The sequence below is a fragment of the Phyllobates terribilis genome, unplaced genomic scaffold (genome assembly GCF_046119375.1).
Source record: "Phyllobates terribilis strain yellow unplaced genomic scaffold, ASM4611937v1 Scaffold_5__5_contigs__length_657084704, whole genome shotgun sequence".
NCBI classification, from domain to species: Eukaryota; Metazoa; Chordata; class Amphibia; order Anura; family Dendrobatidae; genus Phyllobates; species Phyllobates terribilis.
In genome coordinates, this window is record NW_027362765.1 from 650,575,560 (window position 1) to 650,597,553 (window position 21,994).

At 42.9% G+C, this 21,994-nt stretch overlaps 2 protein-coding genes across 11 annotated transcripts in view; one reads left to right on the plus strand and one right to left on the minus strand.

Annotated features, from left to right (window-relative positions):
* LOC141273835 (uncharacterized) overlaps positions 1-530 on the minus strand; it is a 43,968-nt gene extending 43,438 nt beyond the window's left edge. For 2 of the 6 annotated variants that reach the window (XM_073686249.1, XM_073686250.1), the window contains exon 1: positions 151-524. The gene's annotated coding sequence lies outside the window, so the exon portion shown is untranslated. Of the gene's footprint in view, positions 1-150 lie in introns of all 6 variants that reach the window. The other 4 variants (XM_073686247.1, XM_073686248.1, XM_073686252.1 and 1 more) reach the window with 3 other exon arrangements.
* LOC141273834 (gastrula zinc finger protein XlCGF66.1-like) lies at positions 254-21,760 on the plus strand. Of its 5 annotated transcripts, none has more exons than XM_073686241.1 (7): positions 254-535; positions 12,955-13,025; positions 13,853-13,983; positions 14,090-14,236; positions 18,094-18,217; positions 19,517-19,623; positions 19,707-21,760. In XM_073686241.1, exons 3-7 carry the CDS (start codon positions 13,903-13,905, stop codon positions 20,532-20,534), a joined length of 1,287 nt encoding a protein of 428 aa, XP_073542342.1. In that variant the 5' UTR covers positions 254-535; positions 12,955-13,025; positions 13,853-13,902; the 3' UTR covers positions 20,535-21,760. The 5 variants fall into 5 exon arrangements, with proteins under 5 accessions (XP_073542342.1, XP_073542347.1, XP_073542345.1 ...); XM_073686246.1 differs by having other exon boundaries at positions 254-481; positions 14,063-14,236; XM_073686244.1 differs by having other exon boundaries at positions 254-481.
* Positions 21,761-21,994: the final 234 nt, after the last annotated feature.

Here is a 21,994-nt window from a genome sequence, read left to right on the forward strand (position 1 = left end):
GGAGTTAGTGGTGAGCAGGTGCTGTACTGGGGGGATGCAAACATGGCAAGTGACAGCAGCAGGCCTACAGCCATTCCCACCATCCTCTGCGCGTGTCGGAGCATTTATTAGGGACCTGTGTACCTAAGGAGGGGAGATGGGAGCCCTCACCTCCAGTACTTTCCCTCTGTCCTCACGAAACCGGAAGTCCCTGGTCCTTCACTTGCACTCCCGGAAACTGCTGGTGCAACTCGGCTGATTGGAACGTCAGAAAGGTAGTGAGCGGACACTAGAGGGAAGAAGCGGACTCGCATGTCATTACAGCTCTGCGGCGGCCATGTTTGTGTGGTCCTGAGCGGAGAGGAAAGGCGTCCTCCCGGCTGCCCCGCACTACAAGTCCCAGCATACCCGGAGGCCTCTTCATGACTACAAATAGCAGCAGTCCCAGCTCCTTCTCCTCAGTGACACGCTGTGTTAGTGGACCGGGATTCTTCTGACTGATGTAATGATGGCGGCGGTCTGAATGATCTCCTCTGGTGCAGGGTCTTTGTTACGGGTTGGTATTGGGCGGAGGATGAGGGTCACACACTATGAGCCCTGTACAATGACATAGCCGTGTTCCGCACCATTGCTGTGTATGCCCACAGTATGGCCCCCAGTGGGACGCCACAGTGAGGGAATGCCGGCGCCCAGACTGGCCAAGCAGCAGTGCCCACGCTGTGCCATCATGGTGCTCAGGAACTTGCCATAGTAGTGCTGGCACATTATTGCCCAGCATCTAAAAATTACCAAAGTGACCGCAATACCCACAAAGTAGCCCCGTATCCGGCATTAGCAGTGCCTATGCGGTAGAGCAAATACATGAGGCCAGCCTTGCCCACATGGCGGCCTCTAATTTCCTTCTTTACTTTCCCACTCTGCTCACTTCAGCTAAATTTGGGGTGGGCATAATAAAGTGAAAACAATTTATCACCTAGCTTATTGATCAGTCAGGGTCCGACCACTGGGGTCCACACTGATCGACAGAATAGGGCACTTTTAGCCCGGTTACAATGGATTGGCAGTGCACATGTGCCACCACCACTCCACAGTCCCTGCCGGATGTTGCGCTCAGCATTTTCCTACGGCCCCATGGAGAATAAATGGTGCAGCGGTATGGCATGTTCATTGGATACTGCCAGTGTGCCTGTGCGATTAGCTGCAATACGGAAGTTCTAGCATTGTATGTTGCATTGTTCACCGTGCTGCTTATATAACATGTTCTGTTTGTTCAACAAGTCATTATTATCAGGACTTGGTCACAAGATCACAATTTGGTACGAGTGCTGTCAGTGAAAAAAAACAGCCAGCACTGGGACTAATGTTATTCAATTTGGCAGGGTAATTAATTCATCTTTTTTTTTTTTTTCCCTTACTGCATATGCGTGTGGAAAAATCATAGCATGCTTAATTTTCTTCCGAAAATCAGATGAGACTTGCCCATTCAAATCTAAGGGTGTGTAAAATAATCAGATGCCATACAAAGCCACAATATAGCATCGGATATTTACGGATACATTACAATTCTGTAACATGGGTAACTGTAAATTATCAGGGAGATATTAATGTCAGGAAAATATTAACCATTTCTCCCCCCTGAAGACCCCCTCAAGCCCCCCTCACCACTTGTCAGTACAAGAACTGTCTCCTTAAAAATCTCAGCACAAAACCCTAATTAACACAGTCATGAGTAAGGCCTTGTACACAAATGCTGGCCAGATAGGTGCCAGCAGCTTACTTAAAATGCGAGTAGATTTGCCCTGGAAAAGGCAGGGGGTGATTAAAACGCAGGCTTGTAAGAATTTACGTGTAACTGTGGAAGCTACTTCCCGAGCTTCAAAAAGAAATCTCCAGGCACTCCGGAGCCGAAAACGAAATATGAAATATTCTAAGTTCCATGCGTCCGACAATAACAGGACATATATTTTTCCCCTTCTCCCATGACAGCATCACCTGAGAGAGGGTATCCACCCACCAAGGACAGGAACCAACTGAATAAAAAGGCGGTACCTCTCTTCTACATCAGTTTTTGGTTCCTGTCCTTGATGAGAGCCTCTCTAGGTAGAGTTCAGTTCTCTTCTTCAGGGTCATCACATCCGGATAATGTCGGACAACCGAACGACAGTCGCCTACATCAATCGTCAGGGGGGTACCAGATCCTTCTCTTTGCGGAGAGTCATCTATTTTCGCATCTCGGCGCTGCATATAAGAGGAGAGGAGAACGTAAAAGCTGATTTTCTAAGTCGACACATCTTGAGACAAGGAGAATGGGAATTGAATCCAGTGGTATTCCAGCAGATTGTGGGCAGATGGGGACAAGATAGATCTGTTTGAGAACCAACACAATCGGAAGACCAAAATCTTTTGCTCCCTGAATCCAAAGGAGATGCCGTTTGCGGTAGACTCGCTGCAAATTCCTTGGGACTTTGCCCTGGCCTATGCCTTTCCCCCTCTAATACTGATCCCTACTATCCTGAGGAAGATCCGAGAAGAACAGGCGAGGGTTATATTGATCGCCCCGTTTTGGCCCAAGAGACCATGGTTCACTTGGATGATGAGAATGTCCCAGGCGGATCCATGGGTTCTTCCAGACACCCCAGATCTCCTCAGGCAGAGCCCAGTCTTCCATCCCCAAAGATCCGGCCTGGATTTTGAAAGGTCACTACTAACGAGGGAGGGGTTCTCTCCAGGTCTAGTTACTACTCTACTGGCGAGTAGGAAGCCGGTGATTACTAGGATCTATGGCAGAACCGGGGCTAAGTTTCTGTCTACCTTGGGTCAGTCTGCCAAAGGGAGGGTTCCTATTGGGGCCATCCTGGAATTCCTTCAGAAAGGCTTAAGCATGGGATTAGCCACCAGTACCCTTTAAGGTACAAGTATCAGCTCTGGGGGCACTTCATTAAAGCTTGCAGTAGATCTAGACCTATTCCTACTCCAAGGATGCCTCCTTGGGACCTTAATCTGGTTCTAGAAGCACTAACCAAGTCCCCCTTTGAGCCCTTAGAGGAAGCTTCGGAGAAAATTCTCACCTTAAAAATAGCCATGCTGGTAGCTCTAACTTCAGCTCGTAGGGTAAGTGATCTGCACGCGCTGTAAGTTAACCATCTGTTTACGCAAATGTGTATGGATAGGCTGGGTCTGGTCTTAAGATTACTCTATCTTCCAAAAGCGGCCTCCAAATTCCATAGGACACAAGTAATTACTCTCCCTTCCTTCTATCCTGACCCTAGGGATTCGGAGGAACAAAAACTTCACACTCTAGATGTTAAGAGGGTATTAGTCCCGTATTTGGAGGTAACAAAGGCCTGGAGAAAAAAATGACGCCTTATACTTTTCAGGGGGCTAGGAAAGGGCTTGAGGTTACAAGGGGGACCATAGCTAGTTGGGTCAGGGAAACCATTGGCTTAGCATACTCTTCTAGCAATCTGCCAGTTCCAGAGAACCTGAAGGCCCACTCCACCAGAGCTGTAGCCGCATCCTGGGCGCAGAAAGCGGATAATATGTAAGGCAGCAACTTGGTCATCCCCCGTTACATTTTACAAGCATTACTGTCTTGACATTTCCTCTGCTACTGATCTGTCCTTTGGTAGGAAGGTGTTGCAAGCGGTGATCCCTCCCTCTGGTGTCTGATCTCTCTAAATCTCTCAGGTGGTGCTGTCATGGGAGAAGGGGAAAAGATCCTAGTTACTTACCGGTAACGGGATTTTACTGAGCCCACGACAGCACCCTATTAACTCCCTCCCCTTTATCACTTATGGTGTGCACTTCTTAGGGTGTTTTATTAAGAAATATTTAGGTGGCAGTTATGTACTAACCTATTTTTCGGAGGCCCTCTCATGCTCTGAAACAAAAACTGATGTGGAAGAGAGGTACCGCCTTTTTATTCAGTAGGTTCCTGTCTTCGGTGGGCGGATACCCTCTCTCAGGTGGTGCTGTCATGGGCTCTGTAAAATCCCGTTACCGGTAAGTAACTAGGATCTTTTAGTGGCAGGGACAACCAAGAAACAAGATGCTCATTTTTTTGTAGCCGTAGGCCCTTCTGGGGAGCTGTGGTGCAAAAGTAGCAAAATAGCAGGTGGCAACTGTATCATGTGTGGTCTCTAAATGAAGGTAAATTCATAAGGGAAAAGATGGCGTTGTTTGCAAGCTTCTGCGATCGAGCCATAAGTTATTGCGGAAGTTAGAGTTTTTAATATAAATGTACAGGCTGGAGACCAGCCCCATGATGTCAGCACAAGGGGCGTGAGGGTAGGTCTTTCCCTTCAGCTTAAATAATTTGCTGAGGTTGGAGCAGTGTTCTTTTGTCCAGGAGTATGTCTATCATAGCGGAGTTCGATAACCGTTTAAGCGGAGCGTCTCCCCTCCACCCATATTGAATCGTCGCAGCGATCTTTATAGTGTAAGTTTCTTCTTTAATCCTTATTATTTTGTGTAACTGCTTGTGTATTTTAATGTCTCCTTTGTAAAATACTTGTATATATATTTTTCCTAAACACTGCCTCCCTTTTGGATTAAATATAAAATTTAATAGTTCTGTTTCTTTTGTCCTGTAATCGTTCCCTCCCCCGAAGCATATATGCTATCAGAATGCAGGCGTCCGGCCAGGCCTGTAGTATATTTCAATTATGATAACTAACACTGCACTTCCGGGTATACTTCTGTTCACAAGTAGGACCCCAATCCTTTAAACAATGTAAGAAAGACTTGGCACTCGCTTATTCACATAGACTGAAATATTTTATTGTTCATAGAAATTCCAGATTCAAGACGTTTCTGTCAGTAAGACCTTCATCAGTCAGGATCCACTGCTCAGACGGATACTGTAGACACCTTTCCAGTGCTGCCTGCTGCAGTGTAATCAACTCCCAGATGACTGAGGAAGGTCTTACTGACCGAAATGTCTTGAATCTGGAATTTCTATGAACAATAAAATATTTCAGTCTATGTGAAGAAGCGAGTGCCAAGTCTTTCTTACACTGTAGTATATTTCAAACTCGGCCGATGGTGGCAGAGAATAATAATTGGGCTATCGTGAAGCTGACAGTGACAGTACGGGACGTAAACACGTATTCTATGCATTGGAATCCAGAGGTGTGACGCCATACTCTCACTGGTCTCTTGCCGTTACCTAAGCAGGGAGTAGTCTGGATCGCGTGCTCGCGATTCCGGACAAAATCACGGACTTGGTGAAATATTGCGTGATCTCCCCGATGTCGATTCTGTGGGATCCCGGACAGTCCTGTAAAAGATTAATATCTGATATCTGCTGAGTGAAAAACAGATTGCATGTACATGGATGACAAGGGAGAAAATACTCATAGGGCAGCAGGGTGGTTAGCACTGCAGCCTTACAGCACTGGGGTCCTGGGTTCAAATCCTACCAAGAACAACATCTGCAAGGAGTTTGTATGTTCTCCCTTTGCGTGGGTTTCCTCTGGTTTCCTCCCACACGCCGAAGACATACTGATAGGGAATGTAGATTGTGAGCCCTAATGGGGACAGTGCTGATAATGTGTCTGAATTGTAAAACGCTGTTGAATATGTTGGCGCAATATAAATAAAAAGATTATTATCCAACTTTTCAGGATGAAACTCTGAACAACCCCCGATTAGTACTTGGTGAGTTTGTGGTGTTGCAGATTTTCTGCACCTATTATGTAAGTTAGGTTAGTTGTGGTTTTTTTTTCATTGTTTTTTTGACTCTGCGGTTTTTGTCACGTGTTGGTATGTCATGGTTTAAATAAAGCTGCTTTGTTTTTGATACTGTCTGGTATTTGGCTCTTACAATACTTTGATAGTCATGTGTGGATTACATGCGGTTTTGATGCGTTTCTGGTGCAGAAACACACTGAAACACGTGTTTTTTTGTTTTTTTTACCTGTCAGATTTCCACATTTAACGCAATTCTATGCAGAAAATCTGACATAAAACTCAGCGTACCCACAAGAGAAACTGAAATGTTGCTGATCTGAAACACGCACCGCAGGTCAGTTTAAACTGAGCAAAAAAAAGCACAGAGGGCAGATTTATATACATCCCACCCACTCTGCTGGAACCCTGCATGAGCTTTAGGCTACGTTCCCACAATGAGCTTTTGATATTGCAGAATTTGTGCACCTATTCTTTAAAGGGAATCTGTCACCCCCTGGCACTTAACTGACCTCTAATATACAGGTGATAGAAATGTAAATCTATACCTACCTGTATGTCCCATATTAGAGGTCTTGTTGCTGTGAAATGTCTTTTTATTCCATCAAGTTTCTGATGCTGTGGAGCCGGGGCCTAGAAAAAATCCCGGCCTACTGAGTTAATTACAATGCCGCAGCCAAATCCCACGCCTCGCACTTCGCTTTTTACGCAAGGCATACTTTTCCTGGCGTCTATGTTCATTGTACTGCAGGGGTTTTGTGCGCAAGCGCCGGGAAGTCACAGTGACTCATTTTATTTTTTTCATGGTGCGCACCGAGCAGTCTAAACCCTTCTATCACCATGATACAACAGTACATCATGGTGTGGGGGTGGATGTATATAGACATTTAAGGTCTCATTCAGATGTCCATCTTGCATGCACATTTTATATCCATTTTTTTTTTTTTTTTCACTGATACAACAGGTACTTATTATAATTTATGGTGGTATTCAGATGTTCACTTATTTTCACAGAAATTATTGCAGTTATATGTTATACACATGTTTATTTTCTTTGTGTATTGGAACAACACAGAAAAAAAAGGCAAATTGGACATAATTTCACACAATTCCACCCCCCTCCTCCCCCAAAATGGGACGGACAAAATTGTTGGCGCCTTCAACTCATTTGGTTGCACAGCCTTTGGAATAAATAACTGCAATGAATCAAGCTTCTTACACGTCTCAACTGGAATTTTTGACCACTCTTCTTTTGCAAACTGCTCCAGGTCCCTGATATTTGAAGGGTGCCGTCTCCCAACCGCAATTTTAAAATCTCTCCACGGGTGTTCAATGGGATTTAGATCCGGACTAATTGCTGGTCACTTGAGAACTGTTCAGCGCTTTGTTTTCATCCATTTCTGGGTAATTCTTGTTGGGTCATTGTTCTGCTGGAAGACCCATGACCTAGGACCCAAACCCAGCTTTCTGACATTTGGCACTCTATTGCGACCCAAAATCCTTTGGTAATCTTCTTGCTGTCATAAAGTCTTTTCTCTCTGGTAGACTTATATACTGAAACACCAACTAACTGGAGTGTGTGCTTCACTTGGGTGGATATTGTGAAGTGGTTTTTATTCACCATGTAAAGGATTCTGCGATCATCCACCACTGTTGTCTTCTGTGCAAATTCAGGCCTTATTGAATTCCCAAGCTCACCAGCGCCTTTTTTTTTTTTTTTTTTTTTTTTTTAAAACACAGAATGTACCTAGTTGTTGATTTGGCCACTTCTACATTTACTGCTTCTCTCTGGAAAAGAAACAGACCATTAGGCTGAAAAAATAAAGAAATCCATCATTGAGAGCTCATTTGACCACCTGTTGTGAGTTCACAGAAACAGCTTCCAAATGCAAATGCAACATTTGAAATCGGCTCCAGACTTTTTTCCTGCTTGATTTTGAATTAACAAGGGAATAGCCCTCAGTGCCTGAGGTGCATAGCCTGGATTGGAGAATGGGAATGACCAGTACCACCCAGCTCTTCCAGTGGTTCCCAAATCCAGTCCCTTTAATAAAAAAAAAAAAAAAAAAAAACCTTGGCACTGTGCGTGCTGGAGCCTGCTCTTCCGGGTTTCACATCACCTAGGTTATGCACCTCGGTGACACACATACTCCATCCAGGACTTTACCTTCCTGCTTTCATACACACCCCACTTCCCTGCCCAAAGCTGGGGTCTGGGCAACTTCTGCTAACCAACAGTGAACCCTATCCTGCCAAGGCTCTATTGACTCGATTTCATAACTGGATTATCAGGACAGGCTCTGGGGGAACGCTGGGAGCCATCTCTTTAGTGGAGTTGTGTGAGTGGTGGGACATGGAACCACAGGACTTTTGGTTGAGATTTTCCATTCTTCTGGGATCTTTGGGCTAAAGCTATAGCACAAAGTAGTCCGGTATGCCACTAGGAGTCGGCTATGGTAAAAGGTACTCTGGAAAATGTTAAATGGTGTTCCCCAGGAGCCTCCCGCTCGGGTCAGTTTAAGCAATGTAGGCACTGGGGGTTGGCAGATGGTGCCCAGCCCTTGTGTTTGGGAAGTGGGGTGGAGGAGTATGTAGCAAAGCCTCTTAGGACTGGGTTTAATCCTAGCACTGCATGTCTTAATTAGATGCACCTGGCTAGCTTTGACTAAGAACAGGGAAATGGGTTTTGCTGGGGGTTGAGCAGACTGGAGTGTGTTGAAGTTGGTGAGTGGCCAGCCAAAATTTGAGCTGTAGCTAAGAAAGACAAGCCAGAGTCTCTCTCTGAATGGAGACTGAAAGGGTCAGCTAAAAAAGCTGAGCAGTCTGTGTTGGAACCGCAGCGAAACGTGTAGAAACTGCTGCCTGTTCACTGTGAGCTAGTCATGGATTGGACACTTCTGTTTGGTGGTGGAAGCTGCTGGAGCTCAGGCTGAAGTTGATACCGGGACTGGTAGGACTGTGCCTCTTCTCAGGGAAGTAACTGTATCCAGTCATCCTGACGGGCAGAGATAAAGTGGCATAGCTAGTTCTCGAGAACCTCATTGACCCACTCGACCATTGTTCTGAGCATAGGATGTGGAAGAGAAATCCAGCTGTACATTCAGCAGCTTGCAAAGAGCCCTCTAAAATGTTGATGTGAACTGGACCCCATGATGAGAAACAATGTGGAAAAGAACATGGAGACAAAACACATGCTAAAAGAACTCCGTAACGAGCTTTGGAGCAGAGGGAAGGCCAACCAGGGGAATGAAGGTGACCAGCAGGCTTGTTTCAGGGGACCTTGTTTCTGGCGCACTGTGTACAGGTGATTACAAAGTCCCGGACATCCTTGACCAGTGAGGGCCACCAGAAGTAGCGAGCAATCAGATTAGTAGACTTATGTATGCCCACGTGGCCGGCCAGCTTGCATTCATGTGCCCAGGACAAAATTATCCTTCTATCAATAAGAACAAAGGTTTTACCCAGAGGAATGTCTTTTACAAGAATAGGAGCCGCTTCTTCAATCCTAGACGGGTTAATGATGTGCTGTGACTCCTCTTCAAAATCAGACATGTCAAAGGATCGAGACAGGGCATCTGCTTTGACATTCTTCTCTGCAGGATGGAAGTTCAACTCAAAGAAGAAGAGTGCCCACTTGGCTTGACAAGGATTTAACTGTTGGGTGGTCTACAGAAAGGTCAAATTCTTATGGTCCGTGCATATTACCGGAGAGCTGGCACCTTCCAGTAGATGTCGCCATTCTTCAAGTGCCATCTTAATGGCCAGTAGTTCACGATCCCCAATAGTATAGTTTAGCTTTGCTGGCAAAAACAGATTAGAGAAAAAGCACAAGAGACTGACTTCTCAGAAGTTCTTCACGGAAGAACTGCCCCAGTACCAATAGAGAAGGCTTCCACCTCCAGGAAAAACTGTTTGTTAGGTTCGGGATGGTACACCACTGGAGCTCTTGCAAAGGGCTCTTTCAAGTGCTGGAAGGCTGACATGGCCGACTCAGGCCAGATTCGTGGCATTGGCCCCCTTCTTGGTTGAGGCGGCGATGGGTGCCATGAGGGATGAGAAGTGCGGAATAAATTGTCTGTACAGTTGGCGAAACCCATGAACCACTGAATGGCATGCAAGCCTTGGGGACAAGGCCAGGAGAGAACAGCAGAACACTCCAGATCCATTTTGAGACCCTGGCAGGAAACCATGTAACCAAGGAAAGTCAAGGAGGGTCTTTCGAAGACTCATTTGGACAACTTGGCAAACAGATTATTCTCCCATAGGCACAAAAAAAAAAAAAAAAAAAAAAAAAAAAGAAGAATCAAAATGTTGTCCAAATGCACGACCACAGAAATATAAAGAAGGTCCCGGAAGACGTCATTAATAGTGTTGAGCGAGTATGTTCTGTCCGAGTATGCTCGGGCCGAGCTCCGAGTATTTATAGCTGCTCGGTGATATGGTTGAATCGCTCCCATGTGCATGATTTGCGACTGTTTGACAGTTTTATTACATGTGAGGAATGTGTAAGAAATAGACATTCCTCACATGCAATAAAACTGTCAAACAGTCGCAAATCATGCACACGGGAGCGATTCAACCATATCACCGAGCAGCTATAAATACTCGGAACTCGGCCGGAGCATACTAGGCGAAAGGGTTAATAGAACATACTCACTCAACACTAGTCATTAACAAATTCCTGAAACATAAGTTATAAGCCCCTTTTTAGATCCAATTTCATGAAAATTCTTGCCCCACAGATTGTCACCTAGTTCAGAAAGCAAAGGCAGGATGCACTTATTCTTAATGGTGATCTTGTTAAGGCCCAAATGGTCAATACAGGGACGTAGGGAACCATCCTTCTTGGTCACGAAACTGGCAACGGCAGGAGAAGAGGACTTGCGGATGAATTCTTTGGCTAAGTTCTCTTGGATTTACTCCGACTTGGCTTGAGTCTCTGATAAATCTAGAGGCTATACCTTACCCCGGGGTACTAAACTGAAGATTGATGGGACAGTCGTAAGGTCTATGGGGTAGCAAGACCTCTGTCTTCTTTTAATAAAATACGTCAGAAAAGGCATCATAATAGGTGGGCAGAGAAGAGAGGTTCGAAGGCATGGCAGGCGAAGACTTGGGCAAGACCTTGGCAGGGCAGTTGCTACACAACATGGTCCCCACTGAAGCACCTTGCCGTTGGACCAGTCAACTGACACATGTAAACGCAACCATGGAAGGCTCAGGAGAACAGAGTTTACAGATTTAGGTAGCACATAGATTCTTTCAGAATGCAGGGCTCCAATCTGCGACTTGACTGGCTGAGTGATATATCTGATAGGCTGCACCAGGGGTTGTCCATCAATGGAGGCTATAACCAGGAGTCGATCGAATCGTTGTGTAGGAAGCAGAAGTTGGAAAACCAGATCCTGATGGATGAAGTTGGCAGTGGATCCGTAGTCTAAATGTGCTGCCGCAGACAGAGACCTCTCACCCCTGGTCAGGGTGACCTCTGTTAATAGTTTTGGAGAGCAATCTTTGTCACTTAGGGTCATCTCTAGTACCAACCCTAGGTACTGGAGTTTCCCGGCCTCACTGGATAGAGACTAACATAATGTTCTTTGCCTCGACAGTATATGCACTCGTTCTCTCTCTACCTTCGCTGTTGTACAGAAAGTTTGACCTGCTCTGCTTGCATCGACTCTATAGCAGGAGATGTTGCTTGCAATAGCAAGGGAGCAAGGGATACTGGAAGGTTGGAGCCAGTCTGGGTGGTCTTCTGATGCAAGAACATACTTGAGCGTGTTCTAGAGCTTACTCATGGTAACTGAGATCAGTCCTGGTAGCCAGGTGTATAATGGCATCCAGGGAAGATTATAGATTTCAGCCTGTCAATTCATCCTTAATACGGCCAGACAGCCCTTGCCAGAAGGTTGCCACCGAGCTTCTTCATTCCTAGCCAGCTCCACAGCCAGGGTACAGAAGCATAAAGCATACTGAGCCACTGTGTCCGCGCATTATCTGAGTCAAAAGGGACGAGGAGTTGCTGCCTGATTCCTTGAACACCGTGCAGAACATCACCAGAAACTTCCCTAAATCGCAAGTCTCTGGACCTCCATGCTTCCAAAGGGGATTTGCCCAAGCCATGGCTTTTCCAGATAGCAGAGAGACCATAAATGCAATCTGAGCTGACTTAAATCCCTTTTTTTTCCCCCCATAAATACAATCTTGGTTTGGTTCAATGGAAACAGATGGTTGTGGAGCGTGAAATGGATTTGGCACTGGTTTATGAAGTCTCAGCTTTCCTTGGGATCTCCTTTTGTAGTGGGACGGGAATGGAAGCTGGAACTTTGCTGCTCCACCTGAACCTGGAGCCTGGAGAGGCTGCAAGTCCCAAGGAAGGACGACCTGACATAGTAGAGATGCGGGACAAGGTAGAGTATGAGGTGGACCAATCCTGCACCTGAGTTGCCACCACACTGATCACCTGCATCAGCTGGTCTTGACACTCAAGTTAAGCACGGCATTCCTTGTTCAAGACATGTACATTAGGCTTGGGGTCTCTGGTTCCCGATTTGTCAGTGGGGTCCATGACCTGAGCTTACTGTGATGACTGGGCTTACCCTGGAGGGGCGTGACTAAGTGGCTATCTTATCTTCACTAGAGCCTCTGATGGTGAGGATAAGCTTGGACCGTAGGGTAGCCACTAGGTGACACTCCAGGGCAGTGCCCGGACCTGCAGAAGCTGACCAACAGGTCAAGGCAGGGATACGTGGTACAGTGGGCTCAGGCAGAGACTTAGTCAGACAGTCTGAGGTCGGGGCAGGCAGCACAGGTTCAGAATACAAAGTCAATGTCATGAACAGAGAGGTCAGACAGAACAGGTATACAAGTCGGGTCGGTAACAGGAGAGATAAACAACAAGACACCTTGGTGAGAACTGACTGCAAACTAGAAACAAAGCTCAGGCAAAAAGTGGAGGAAGGTGCTGCTTAATATATCACCTGCTGACGGGATAGGCCGAGGAAGCAGAAACCCGCAGGACACATCAGAATTAAATCCCTACAAAGTCTGGCCGTGCCTCCCTATAATCAGGTGGAGACAGCAAGAAGATGCAGGAGTGCTATAAGACGCAACTCAGCTAGACGGCCTGACACAAGGCGAAGAAGAGCAGAGACTGCAGTGAGTAGGACAGCTCTGAGTAGGCGTGCAAGTTAACGGCATGACAGTTAATAAATATAGATACAACAGGTAAAATAAGTATTGAACATCTCAACAATTTTCTAAGTAAATATATTTCTCTACCCCCAGAAGAAGGCACAGCGCCGAAACGTGCGTAGGGGTGACAGTACCTGGTCTCACATCACTTGATATCCCCACATGTAAGTTCTACTACTTTGTACTTATTACTGTTGTTTAATGGTGACTATCCCCCTTTTGGCCATGCACTGTGCACTTAAGTGGCTCTTTGGAGCCTTTCTGATAGTCCTTACACTATCAATTTGGCTATGGCATATGTTTTACATATCCATATCTATATATGTCCCATTTCAGTAACTTTTTCATTATCAATCTACATCATGTGTTGGATTATATATATTTCACTCTAATGTTCTCTTTATTACTTATCTATATCATGTGTTTGATCAGTCCGAGAGTACTCTGTCTTTTTGCCCACCACTAATGTATCTGCGCCATTATGGTTTATATGTAAGTCATTTTTTTTTTTAACTTTGGATAATAAACTTTGTATTTTTAATATCACTATGTTCTTGTACGTCATTCTCTTTATATGAATCCATATTTCTAAAGGTGTTATCGACATGAAATTATCATCAAATGTCAGTAACCATAAATCCAATCCACACAGGCGAAGAAATCAAACCATAATGTCCATAAATTAAATGTATTTACCTGTAACAACCTACTTTTTGAACATCAACACAAATGTAAGAAAATGTACAACCCTTTTTCCTCATTCCATGAGTTGTTCAATTTTCCTAGATTCACTGTGTCCTGTACGGTAATAAGGCCTTTAAATATGTTTATTTTGAAGCTGCTGTTTCCCTGTTCTTCTCTTCTTCTTTTTTTTCCAATTAACTACATGTCAAATATGTTTTACATGAAAAATTTGGATTTTTAGTTGTTATATTTTATAGATAGAAACATCAGTAATGGTGCTCATATAATGTATTTTGTTCTCCTGCAGAGGTAATATTCCACTTTTTTGTTACTACCAAGAACGGACCAAGATCAGTCATGATTGAGAAAGACAAATGGCACATGACAGAGAGGATATTAAATATCACACTAGAGATCATCTACCTTCTGACCGGAGAGGTGAGGGTTAGTCTCATAGCTGACTAATAGGTTAGACTAGAGGAGTGTGTGTTCCAATTTTAAGTTAAATTATTATCAGATTTCTTTGCTTTTTTATGTAATTTAGGATTACACAGCCATGAAGAAGACCTTAAAAGAACAAAAAATATCCTGTGTTTTCCAAGGATGGAGCAGGACTCCGAGCCCCATTAAGGGCAATGAGCAGAAGATCCTAGAACTCAGCAATAAGATAATTGAGCTGCTGACTGGAGAGGTGAGCGCTGCTGGTAAAATCAGTAAATTAGGTCTCTAAAATAGTGGGGTTTTTTTTACCCTGCCTACATACACCACATGGAGTACTCAGCCTTACACCAGGACTAAATAAAGAATAAAATAATTCTTAGACTGCCCTAGTTTCCAGCAGTGTTTCATCGCTTGAGTGGAAGATATGAAAAAAATAGCTTTTTTTTTTTTTTTTTTTTTTTTTTTTTTTTTTTTTTCAGAAGCAGCACCAACCCTGACTTCATGTTGTCTGGTATTGCAACTCACCCCATTGAAGTCAGTGGAACTGAGCTGCAATACCATGCACAACCATCGGTCACGGGGGTTGTGTTGTTGAAAGAAAGCAGGCATGTTTTTCTAATCCTGGAGACCTCTTTAAAACTTGCCCCCTTTGCCCCTTTGGTACCATCCATGTTGTAAATAATGAATAAACATGAAAGTTCATTTAAAATGTAATAGTTTTTATTCATATACATGATAAAAAAACAACAAAGGAAGGGATTACAAGGAGAAAACTCAGGAATAAGCAGTATTCCCAGAATGTTTATACATGGAGTATAGCATATAGATGACAATGACTGGTTAATCCTGAATATATGATAAAGTGCATAGATACAATAAATAAGTGTAGCAACAAATAATCTATATAAAATGTTAATTTTAAGGAATTCCATTTGCTATAAAAAAAAATGATCTGATAACATGATAATCCTTGTCAGTACGATTGCCGTGATACCAAACTCATAAAGTGTGTGTGTGTGTGTGTGTGTGTGTGTGTGTATACACACACACACACACACACACACACACACACACACACACACACACACACACACACACACACACACACACACACACACACACACACACACACACACACACACACACGAAAAAAAGTATTTAGTTAGCCACCAATTGTGCAAGTTCTCCCACTTAAAAAGATGAGAGAGACCTGTAGTTGACATCATAGGTAGACATCAACTATGAGAGACAAAATGAAAATCACATTGTCTGATTTGAAAATAATTTTTTTTCAAATATTGGTGGAAAATAAGTATTTGGTCACCTACAAAAGTTCATCTCAATACTTTGTTATAGATCTTTTGTTGGCAATGACAGAGGTGAAACGTTTTCTGTAAGTCTACACAAGGTTGGCACACACTGTTGCTGGTATGTTGGCCCATTCCTCCATGCAGATCTCCTCTAGAGCAGTGATGTTTTGGGGCTGTCGCTGGGCAACACGGACTTTCAACTCACTCCAAAGCTTTTCTATAGGGTTTAGATCTGGAGACTGGCTAGGCCACTCCAGGACCATGAAATGCTTCTTACGAAGCCACTCCTTCGTTGCCCTGGCGGTGTGCTTGGGATCGTTGTCATGCTCAAAGACACAGCCACGTGTCATCTTCAATGCCCTTGCTGATGGAAGGAGGTTTGCACTCAAAATCTCACAATACATGGCCCCATTCATCTTTCATGTACATGGATCAGTCGTCTTGGTCCCTTGGCAGAGAAACAGCCCCAAAGTATGATGTTGCCACCCCCATGCTTCACAGTAGGTATGGTGTTCTTTGGATGCAACTCAGCATTCTTTCTCCTCCAAACACGACGAGTTGTGTTTCTACCAAACAGTTCTACTTTGGTTTCATCTGACCGTATGACATTCTCCCAATACTCTTCTGGATCATCCAAATGCTCTCTAGCAAACTTCAGACGGGCCCGGACATGTAATGGCTTAAGCGGGGGGCACGTCTGGCACTGCAGGATCCCTGGTGGCGTAGTGTGTTACTGATGGTAGCCTGTGTAACGTTGGTCCCAGCTCTCTGCAGGTCATTTACTAGGTCCCCCCGTGTGGTTCTGGGATTTTTGCTCACTGTTCTTGAGATCATTTTGACCCCACGAGGTGAGATCTTGTGTGGAGCCCCAGATGGAGGGAGAATATCCGTGGTCTTGTATGTCTTACATTTTCTAATTATTGCTGATTTCTTCACAGCAAGCAGCTTGCCTATTGCAGATTCAGTCTTCCCAGCCTGGTGCAGGGCTACAATTTTGTTTCTGGTATCCTTCGACAGCTCTTTGGTCTTCACCATAGTGGAGTTTGGAGTGTGAGTGTTTGAGGTTGCGGACAGGTGTCTTTTATAATAAGTTCAAACAGGTGCCAGTACTACAGGTAATGAGTGGAGGACAGAGGAGCCTCTTGAAGAAGTTACAGGTCTGTGAGAGCCAGAAATCTTGCTTATTTGTAATTGACCAAATACTTATTTTCCACCAATATTTGAACAAAATTTCTTTCCAAATCAGACAATGTGATTTTCAGGATTTGTTTTCTCATTTTGTCTCTCATAGTTGAGGTCGACCTATGATGTCAATTACAGGCCCCTCTCATCTTTTTAAGTGGGAGAACTTGCACAAGTGGTGGCTGACTAAATACTTTTTTTCCCATAAGATTATATTTTATATTATACTATATTATTTCTGGGGGACATAGAACAGTCCACACCGGAGAGACGTTATTTACTTGCTCAGAATGTAGTAAACCTTTTACACAAAGAGCAAATCTTGCTATGCACTGCAAAGTTCACTCACAGAAATAATTCATGTGAATTTATTAAGGGGGTAACAATGAAGCTCTATACTGTAATATATAATTTTTTTTTCCGACATCCCTCTTTTAGATTTAAAAAAAAAAAAAAAAAAAAAAAAATATTTTATTTCATGTTACATTGATTTGGAAAACTATAAAATGAATTCAGATGTGAGTGCAATCCACTTCACCTCAAACTCAACATTTATTTATATATAATAAATTATGTGGTAGATCGCTCACTCAGCTGCACAAGGAGGTAGACACAGGTACGCTATCTCTTTTTAAAACTTCTGGTTGGTTTATTAAAATAATGTAGCATAAACCAACACGGAGTCCATAACAGAAAACACAGCCCGCTGGGCAAACAGGAAAAAACAAAGCAAAATGGCAACACAAAAGCAGTCTTTGTGGCAGCAGGGATCTACCTGCTCAGCGTGCAGACACTCTGTGTGGTTCAGGATCGCTCCACACAAACAGATCTGGTTCCTCACTCCAGACCTACTGAACACTGAATGCTGCAGCTGGTCAAGTATTTAACCCTCCCCCAGACCACACCCTGAGGAGGAGATAGTAAATGCATGCATTTAAGTAAAACATATTGCACCCATAGGTATCCAATGCTATTGTATTTATGTGTGCATTAGCAGTTAAATAATTTTTTATTTTGTTTTACAAGTTCTACAGTGATTAATTTTAAAGGGGTTTTCTCATCTTGTTGCTATAGGTGCGCACTATTGTTCTGCCTCCCAACATCTTTGTTAGGGAGCCGTGCAATCTAGTAGATTGACAGTACAGGAAAAGCCTTGATAGACTGGGGTTGGCTGAATCAAACACAATCCGGCCAGTTTCAGAGCTGCGCAAGGAGGCTGTAAAGCATAGAGCGTGCAAGCGGCATGCGCTCACTTGGGTAACAAGCTACTCTGAAGACTGCAGGGTGGCTGGTCACCTACACAAGAAGCTGTACCCTATAAATTAAAAAAATATATCTTTTTGAGAACAGAGAGGATTTTTAGTAAGCTGTAAATTGCAAAATTGCTTTTTTTTAAAGCACTTTGCAATTTTACCCATATAAAAACTTGAGACAGCTCCTTTTTTAAGTTATTTTTCTTCACATTTGTAACAGATGGCTATCTTGGGGCTACTCAGTTGAATCTTCTTATTAGGGGCTTACTTGACTTGGATAGGTTGAGAATTCTTATTAGTTGGTTACTTGGCCTTTAAAGGTTGAGAGAAACATGTCTGAATGATGCATCCTTGTGTGACAGGTTCCTATTAGATGTCAGGATGTCACTGTCTATTTCTCCATGGAGGAGTGGGAGTATTTAGAAGGACATAAAGATGTATACAAAGACGTCATGATGGAGAATCCCCAGACTCTCCTATCATCAGGTTAGAAGTGCTTATCAATAATTCTGTTTTTTTGTTGTTGGTTTTTGTTTTTTTTAAGAATTCTTCATTTATTAAAACATTAAACATGCATAATAATGACTGTTATGTAAAACAAAAATGAGGGTACAATCTGGGTCATTAGAATATAAGTAACAACAAAATACAAAGAAACATTGAGTAGTCAGTATCATATGGTATTGACTGGAGTGTCTAAGGTCATAAGGAAGCTTAAAGAGGAACCAAGGTCTAAAGATGGGCTGAGAAGAAAGTTGCAGTGTAGAACAGAGTAGGGGAACCATACGGGGAGAATTACAGCGTGAGGTGGTATAAAACGGGATTCAATGACAGGGTGATTTAGGGAAGATGTAACGTGGGTTTTGCAATTTGACTTGGTAGGTTTGGAGGCCTATATATTAACCCTCCGTCAGGGGCAATATGTTTCATAACGAGTTTAGGGGCATTGCGCCGGTCAGGCACAGGCTAGAAAATTGGCTATATTTTCCTTTTTTTAAAAATTTTAATGCTCTAAAAGTGATCAGTTACCTTAATAGGAATGTAATAAATGGCTTCTCAGGCTTCACACAGCCTTTAAAGTTAGGAAGGTACTGGGAGGAGGTTATTTCCCAGACAAACCACTGAAAATAGAGAAATGAAACGAAGTGAGCTGCGCCTGTCAGATCAGTTGCCCCTGACGGAGGGTTAAGGAATTGTGGGTGTGTATGAGATTCCTAGCTGGATTGTTTTTCCAGTCGGTATATTGAGTGAATTTTCTCTATTCACTCAAAGTGGGTGGGGGATTTGTTTGTTTCCAGCACAGGGGAATCAAGTGTTTAGCAGCTTTCAGCAAGAGTGCAAAGAGATTGTGTATTTTAGGGTTGTAGGTAGTGTTGAGAGCAAGTGCTCATTACTTGAGTTTGCCTAGGGTGCTTGGGTATGCACAGAGTATCGCGGGTGCTCGAGTGACATTTTCGCGTCCCCACAGCCGAATGCTTCATGGCTGTTAGATGGCCTCAAAACATGTGGGGATTGCCTGACATACACGAGTAATCCCCTCCATGTTTTGTGGTTGTCTGACAGCCGCAAAACATGCGGACGCGGAGACACGAACATGTCACTCGAGCACCCGCGATACTCTGTGCATACCCAAGCACCCTAGGCAAACTCGAGTAATGAGCACTTGCTCTCAACACTAGCTGTAGTGCATTTAAAATTCTGTTGTGTTTTTTTTATTTCACATAGAGACACTCATCGTCTGATCCCACATAAAGAAATATTTTCAGTGACTCATGTTTATTTCAGATGGATCCAATGAACATTCCTCAGTAGTGCAACATCTCAGTCCTCTGTATTCCAAAGATTGCCAAAAGGATATTCACCCTGTCCCACAGGATTATCTGGAATCTGAGGTCTACACATTTTCTGAAGTAATACAATTATACTGTTTATTCCTAAAATATTGCATCATTATGTTGTACTGTTGTTTTCATAGGATGAAGATTTGATTAATATTAAAGTTGAGGTAAGAAAACTAGAAGAGGAGACTTGTGTCAAGAATGATCACCTATGTAAGGAGGAAGAAACTCCTCCTTATATCAATAAGGATGGAAAATACATCGGCACTAATGCATGGGACACATGTATTGATTTACCTCAGTGCTGTAAAATAGAAGACGATATTGCACCAGATTCACCAGAGCGCCCCATCACTCCGGTTATGCATCATATCCATCACCAAACATCTGATATTGATAATGAAAGACATTCAAAAACAACAGAGGCCTCTAAAGCCAATGCAGTTAGAAGAAATTCTAAATCTTACCAGTGCGCTCAATGTTGCAAAACTTTCACCCAGAACGCAGATCTCATCCGGCATTCCAGAGTTCACACGGGTGAGAGACCATTTTTATGTACGGACTGTGGAAAATGTTTTACCCAGAAGTCTGCTCTTGTTTATCACAAGAGAATACACACGGGGGAGAGACCTTTTCTGTGTTACGATTGTGGAAAGTGCTTTGCGCATAAATCAATTCTCATCAATCACCGTAGAATCCACACAGGGGAGAAGCCATTCTCATGCTCTGATTGCGGGAAATGTTTTGCTTACAAATCCTATCTTGTTGATCACCAAAGAATCCACGCAGGAGTGAAGCCTCACCAGTGCATCGAGTGCAGAAAATGCTTCACTCACAAGTCAGATCTTAATAGACATAGACGAGTCCACACCGGAGAGACGTCATTTACTTGCTCAGAATGTGGTAAACATTTTACACAAAGAGCAAATCTTGCTATGCACCGAAAAGTTCACCGACAGAAATAATTAATGTGGATTTATTGAGGGGGTCACAATGAAGTTTCTATACTGTAATATATGTTTTTGTCCGACATCCCTCTTTTTTTTTCAAAAAAAAAATCTCAATTTATTTCATGGTGCATTGATTTGGAAAACTAAAATGAATTCAGATGTGAGTGCAATCCACTCTACCTCTTAAAACAAAATGGAAAAGATGCTATCTTTGCCTTTTAATTCTTGTGCCTAGTTGGCAGAAGAAAGGGGTGGTTAATGTATGGTTTGCTTGTTAGTATTACTGTGGAGAAGGCAGTTCTGACCCCAAAGCTCATTTATTATGAATGTCATTGGCGCGAATCTGTGCTGTCACAGTTTCCTTAGCTGAACAGTGTCTTCCAATATGGGATATATACCCATTTTTGTAGAATTTTGCATACTTAAAGTCACTGTAAGGAGAGTTATTAAAGCAGCATGATGGAAAAAAAGAAGAGGATAAGTAAGGAATGTGTTTGTCCCCACAGTGGGAATAATTGGTGTAAAATGCTACAAAACGTAGAGACAATTTAGACAGGCTCCTCTTCTAAATGTCATTCAACACCTGTCAGGTCCCACGAGGGTCTGCCACTGCTGTTATCACACTATGGGTGCAGATTTCTCAAACTGATGAGGTGTTTTTGTGCATAATAATGCTACAGTATTTTAAGACTGATGCAGGTGTCTCTTTTCAAGTTCTGCATCAGATCTTCTAGTCACATCTCTCTGGGCGTAAATAATGCAAAAGGATGTGGGATGAGAGATTTTGAGGCAGAACTAGTCCAGGCATATAGACGCCCTGCCGGGATAGTACTGCTGTAATAGTATATGCGAGAATGCAGAAAAAAAGTAAATTATTCAAAAACTGCAGCATTATTATGGACATGAAACTTTTTTTTTCAGATTGAAGAGTTAGAAATATGTAGTCATACTGCTATTATCGCAGTAGGGGACAGACAGGAAACCTGACCTGTTCCCTTTAAATGTCACTTCATGTAATATTTAATATTTTAGAAAAATGCTCCATACACTACATTAGTATTATTTTTACTGCTATACACCTGATTACTATATCTAGAGAATGTTTTTATTAATTCCCTGGAGTATTCACTTCTTTCCATACCAATATTTAACATTTTGCATTAGCTAAATTGTTTTTTGTTAAGTTTTAATGCTTTTTGTGGAGTTTTTATAAATTCAATATATATTTCTTTCGCAACAAATATTCTTGTGTTTTACTCTATTTTTGTTATGAACCTTCTATTTACTAACTGAGTGAAACAAGCATTTTGCTAGGTAAAACTCTAAAATGATAATTACAGTCATGGCCAAAAGTTTTGAGAATGACACCAAAATTATATTTTCACATGATCTGCTGGCCTCTGGTTTTTATTAGTGTTTGTCTGATGTTTATATCACATACAGAAATATAATTGCAATCATATTATGAGTACCAA

Excerpts from the sequence above, each read along its gene's own strand:
- LOC141273834 (XM_073686241.1), top strand. The coding sequence starts at position 13,903 with ATGATTGAGAAAGACAAATGGCACATGACAGAGAGGATATTAAATATC. Across the intron at positions 14,237-18,093 it reads TTGAGCTGCTGACTGGAGAG|GTTCCTATTAGATGTCAGGA; the intron begins GTGAGCGCTGCT and ends CTTGTGTGACAG. Across the intron at positions 18,218-19,516 it reads CCAGACTCTCCTATCATCAG|ATGGATCCAATGAACATTCC; the intron begins GTTAGAAGTGCT and ends TGTTTATTTCAG.